The sequence below is a fragment of the Netta rufina genome, assembly GCF_964035555.1.
Source record: "Netta rufina genome assembly, chromosome: 7".
NCBI classification, from domain to species: Eukaryota; Metazoa; Chordata; class Aves; order Anseriformes; family Anatidae; genus Netta; species Netta rufina.
Genome location: NC_140130.1, coordinates 18,855,871 through 18,861,870, shown reverse-complemented (window position 1 = coordinate 18,861,870; position 6,000 = coordinate 18,855,871). Strand labels below are relative to the sequence as shown.

The 6,000-nt window shown below is 39.9% G+C and overlaps 1 protein-coding gene across 1 annotated transcript in view; it reads left to right on the top strand.

Annotated features, from left to right (window-relative positions):
* Nucleotides 1–1,091: 1,091 nt before the first annotated feature.
* The window catches only part of FRMPD2 (FERM and PDZ domain containing 2), a gene marked incomplete at both ends in the record, with an annotated part of 58,221 nt that continues 53,312 nt past the window's right edge, over nt 1,092–6,000 (top strand). The window contains 3 exons of the mRNA XM_084289997.1: nt 1,092–1,124; nt 1,938–2,064; nt 3,486–3,617. Of these exons, the coding sequence (XP_084146123.1) occupies nt 1,092–1,124; nt 1,938–2,064; nt 3,486–3,617 (292 nt within the window). The remainder of the gene's footprint in view (nt 1,125–1,937; nt 2,065–3,485; nt 3,618–6,000) is intronic.

Here is a 6,000-nt window from a genome sequence, read left to right as displayed (position 1 = left end):
ATGGCTTCTTGTTTTGGACCACTAAGAAGAACATGGCTAATTGGAATGCATGTGTCACGGTCTAGACCTCACCAAAAATTCAGGTTCATCCAAATCAGGAATTCAATTAGGCCTTTCATCTTTCCTTTGAAAAGCATAATTATTCCTATTAAGATTAATTTTACTTTTCCTTTAAGAGTAAAGATTACTTGTTCAAAGACCATAATGAGAAATTTCCTGACGAGATAGGCAGGGCTAGAAGAAAAACATCATGTCTGCATGATTCTGGTGCTCTGCTTTTTCAAAGAATGGGATGATGGAATAAAAGCTAAAGAACTTTGCCCTTATTTCTGGGCAAATTCTACCTGCATCTCTGCTAATCGAAACTTTGCATCTCTTGCTATCCATAATCCTTTCAAAGATTTGTAGCACACATTTTGCTTCATTTCTATATCCCTGTTTTGATTACATGCTTTTGACTTGGAAAAATGCTAGCTTTTAGTGGGTATACATGATATAAGCAAAAAGACTCTATAAGCTAAATAACTCCCTAAAATTTAAGTATCTGGTCTCTATGGTAACAGCTTTGGCTGGAATAACTCCTTAACTTTTTGAAGCTAATACTACCACATGTCTAGCTTGCATGAATCCTGAAGATGCACAGTCTAATTAGCAAAGCCATGGAGCAGACTTTGCTGCCAGCTGTCACCAAGAAGCACCTATGTAGACTGATGATCCTCCTTGTACATGCCTGTTCCCTTCAAGGCCGTCCCGCATCCCATTAGAGGCTTCATTTAGTGCTGTTTTGCTGCCTGTCCAGATCTGTCCCAAAGCCTAAAGGAAGTCAGTGCCCATTTTTCACCGAGGGTGAAAGGCTTACAGAAGTTCCCGGTCCCAGTTTAGACAGGACTTCAGACCCCTGTGCGATGTCATTTAACTGTGCCTCTGTGTTGAATCAGTCCCTTCAGCTGAGTGACCAACTACACAGTCTCTTGCTGACGCTATGTGAAGATCTGCCACATAAAAGACTTTCTCCTGAATCAATTCTGGAAGCGTGTGAGGCACATCAGAAGGAATCTTCTTCTCTACCAGTAAATGTCTACATAAAGAAAATGGTCCAGTTTGTGGTGGGAAGTGTCAGTGAGGTAGGTACTACTCTCATACCTAACCATCTCTTTTTCTGTGTATGTTTGTATGAGTTAAAGTGAGATTTGGCTGTAGGCTTCTATGCAGAAAATTGAGTGGATCTGTGTACTAGCAAATGAGGCAATGCAACCATCTCTCACACCACTCCTACACTCCTGGGAAATGATACAAATCCACCTTTTGTACTCTCAGTATCTTCTTTCCTTTGTTAATAAATGAAACAATAATAATCTCTACAGAGACTTCGTGTTGGCCAAATGAATAGACTTAGCACGAGAGAAAAGATTTTCTCATTGCCACTGTGGCTTCAGACTTTCTTTGTGAAATTCAGAAGAATCACATTCACATCACATTGAGAATTTCATCCATCTTCCCTAGGTGGAGCTGAACATTTACAGTACAATCCAGCCAGACCATCTGAAGCCTTTAATAAGTGAGCACCTGTGTCTTTTTCAAGATCTGAAATATCAACAATTTTTGTTGACAAGCTGAATGAAACTGAAAGGAAACAACTTGCAAATATTTTTTTCTGTTTTCAAACAGTATTCATTAACACTCTGAGCTGACCTTTCCTTTGTGCTCTCTGTTACTCTGTTCCCCACTGTGGCAGAGTGTGCCCCTTCTTAAACACAGCTAGCACAGAAGTGTGGAGCCATCAGAAGTCAGTCCTGCTTTGCAAAGGCTGCCTGAGAAGATGAAGCTGCTTACATCACGCAAGTCAGCAGCCTCTGACAAGCAGAGGGCAAGGACTGCTTCAGTACAAGGGGCTGAAGTCCACTTATCACCTGACTTGCAGTGCCATTGTCTTCTAGGTAGAACGGGTAGCTGCCGAAGACAGCACAGCCTCTCAGCTTCACAGAAGTCATGTCATAAGGAGAAGACTACATGAGAAAATCCTGGACGCTTCACCACTGTCCTCCCAGATGAATCTTCACCGAGGTAAAGTAAAACTTCTAATCTGAACTGTGCAATAAGGGCACACACAGCCTTTCCCAAGCTAGGCGAATTGTTTAATTTCATGTTGTAATGATTACATGTTCTGTTGAATAAGGTACTTATTGCTTTACATATAAATGACTTCATAATAGAAAGACTCTAAGGCAAGTCAGCAAGATTTCTGCTCCTATTTCCTCAAAGGACAATAGTCTGAAGGCTGTGAAGCAATGATAACAAATCAGCTTGCACGTGTTTGACTCTTAAAGCAGTCTGCATAAGAACTGTGCGTATAAAACAAAACTGTTTTCAGCACTGCTGTTATACTCTGTACGCTCCAATGGATTCTCAAAGGTAAAGAGTAGGGTTCTGTGAAGTAGCCATTGAAAACTATATATTCATCCTTCCCATTTGATTACTCAAGCAATGATTTGTTGTTTCTTTTTGACATTTAGTTCCATTTTTCTATTCAAAATATGTTTTACAAATGTGCACATGGATTTCTGGAGAGATTTCAAGACACAAGGCCAAATCCTGCTTACTGTATAAATACACCAGCATACACTGATTTCACATTTCATTTGATGAAAATCAAGGTTTTGTCAAGCCTCAGAGTAATACTCTAACTGTAACTAAATATGGACTTCAGGTCCAGATAAATTCTTTTTTTTTTCTACATCCCTAGATTGTGATCATTTCAACTCATTTCTCTGGGGTTTGGGTAAGGGATGGGTTGGCTTTTGGCTCAAGTTAGGTAGACTTTTTTTGGAGGCTCAGCATTAGGCATATGAACAATCCAATCCCCATTCAGCAAATCAAATGTATGTTCCACTAACTTTAGCTAGAATTACACACTTGCTTAAATATTTGTGGAACTTTTCTATTACATATTGGTCATAAGAAAAGGAGATTCTTCTGAAAACATACAAAGCACCCCTCAAATCATAGTGGCTCAGTCACTGATTCAGAAACAGAGTTTATAGGTTCACACTTGCATAAGCAGGTAAAAACTCTACTGATGCCAAAAGGGTTGGTCCCATCTTCAACTGCCTATTAACCTCAAATTCCTGCCATTCCTCTTCTACCATGATTGTTCCAGCAATTGTGTAGGTGTGGTGAGATCTGTTTGCTAAAGTTTTCAGTTAAGCATACAGAATACAATTAATATATTAGATTTGTTTTATTTGAAATGGTCAAGGAGAACTATGAGAACTATTTTGGGACAGAATAAAATTATAGAAAGTCAGAGGTAAAAGAATGGAGTTACCAAGCTCCCTTCAGTCCTTAAGGAACTGAAGTCAGGGTTAAAAAACAAACAGACATGAGCTATATGAGTTAGTCGAGCCAAATGTTATTTAAGCTATCATGCAGATACAATGATTTATAATTAAAGCCTGTGATTCATCATATTTCCTTTCTGTTTCCAGACAATGGGTCCAGATTAATGAATTATAGCCAGTCAGCAGAAGATTACAGACAACTGTCCGTGGACTACAGTGACTCTAACAGTATTTCAGAAAGTACATCTTTGATACTATCTAACCGAGGACACAGGAAAGGTAAGATTTTCCTGAAAGATTATGGTTATAAATTATGTAATCTGTTTGTTGTTTTTTTTTGTCCCTTGAAATGTGAACTACCCATGCACAGCCAGGTGATACATACTCCCATGCACTTGTGGTTACGTGACTAGGGAGGTACATTTGACCAAGCTGCAGAGAGAGATCCTTTTACACTGGCTTCCTTTTTCCCTGTGTCCTGCTGTTAAGGCCTACCAGGCAGCACCATCGCGTATTTCTTCATGCCCCCTTTGCCAGATGAAGCTGTTCAGCAGATCACAAAGCCTGACAGCATGTTTCTGCCACATGGTGTCCTGAAACAGATGAGAAGTCATGCAGCTACCCCACATACACAGCAACGTCAAGATGGCAGCACCGAAATCAGCTGAATCTGCAAACAACACCTGACACTAATAAGGGGGATTAATGTTTCTTCGAGCACATTTAGAAACAAAGGGACTAATGCTGAAATCTAAAGAAAAAGAAAGAAAGAAAGAAAGAAAGAAAGAAAGAAAGAAAGAAAGAAAGAAAGAAAGAAAGAAAGAAAGAAAGAAAGAAAGAAAGAAAGAAAGAAAGAAAGAAAGAAAGAAAGAAAGAAAGAAAGAAAGAAAGAAAGAAAGAAAGAAATCCACTCCCTGTTTTGTTTTCATTTTGCCCTAAAGCCATTGTGTATTTCCTGCTCTGTGTGTTTTCATCATGCTAAGTGCCAGGTTGCTACGCTGCACTTTTCCTGCCTTACTTTGCCTGGAGATATCAGGATTGGAACTGTAGCTCCATTTTCAATCCTTTTGTGGCAGGAACAGCATGAATGAAGCTGCTAGGCAAAGGATCCATTCAGTGAAGACACTGTGGTAGATATCAGTCAGGATTGTTCCCAAATGACTTAAATCACAGTGTAGGGGGAAACTCTAACACAAGGAAAGGTATTCAGCAGGAAGGGGAGGACTCCTGTGCATGTGTATGTTCATATTTAAATTGGAATCTGAGCCGGGGATGCCTAGACAGGATGTTTACACTGCCCAAAAGCAAAAAGCTCCTGTTGCCCAAATGTCCTTAACATCTCCTAAAAGCAGGCTTATCATGCCAGCTCCTCATTCTCAAACTCCTGCCCATTGCTATTCTCCCATTCCATGTCCCATCTCCTTTTGACCTTTTTTCCCATCCTAGGGTCCCTTCTGAGCTTCCAGACCTGGAGCTGAAAGCTTGCTTCCTTAATTTGGAGTTTACTTCCTCCCTCTATGAGCCTCCATGAGAAACAAAGTCCTCTCCTCTGCTGTGGCAGGGATTCAGATGTGCTCTGTAAGCGCATGTGTTTCTTTTATCCCAGAAATTTCTTCCCTTAGGCAATAAACCTAACATCCACCACATCAGTTATCATGCAACAAGGTATGCACACCAAGTGGTTAGTTCACTGTTGCCACAAATAACAGATAACTGCTGAGTTTCACTTGCTTTTTCTCACTAGGGAGCATTAATTTTGGTTTCTGATATCCAGCTGCTGATTATCATGAAATTTGTAGGATCACATTACCCACTCTCTTTCAAATTTGACAGGTTTAAAATATACTAGGCAAAAAGGAAAGGCATAGAGTATGATCTCAAAGGACTAATTTTCTTAGGAAACATGGCAAAAAAATAAATAAATAAAGGTGCATACTACTTCATCAAAAGTCTGCAAGAGATATTTCACAGAGAAAAAGAATATATCCTGGGGAAAACAAAACAACAACAAAAAACCACACCACATGTAGAGTAGCCTCTCACCCCTCAGTCCTAAGGATGAGTAAGGTGGGGGTACTCATACAGCTGCTGTTGATATTGTCTTCCTGTGGAAGGTGCCACTTTGTTGAAGCTCCAGCATTACAATCAATATTGCAGCAATAAAAACCTATAAGATTCTGCAGCTGCTCCTTATGTGACTCACATGTGTCAGCCACATACCAAGTGGCACATAGTGATGGCAGACTCGGAAGACAGTTTTGAAAGTCCAGCTGTTGGTACTCAAGATGTTATAAGACAAAGCTCTAAAAATACAGGAATAAAAACAGAATGTGAGAACTTGTTTGTCACAGATGTTCTTGCATGAGATAATGTATAAGAAAAATGCATTTTTCCCCTAAAAGAAACATTATCATACAGCAGAGCACCATTATCAAGAGAGATCACTCTATCCAGATTGGACTTTAGAAGTTCACTTAATATGTAACAAATTAATCATCTACAAGATCAACTGCTTCGAGGGCCACGTGTTCACCCTAAACAGCAGGAATGTGTTGGATTTGTGGTCAGAGCATGGCAGTCTGGCCACTGAAACCAGCCAACTTGCCCCACTGCCGTAACAGCTGAGACTGTCACTAAGAGGAATTTTATGCACTTGTCCAAA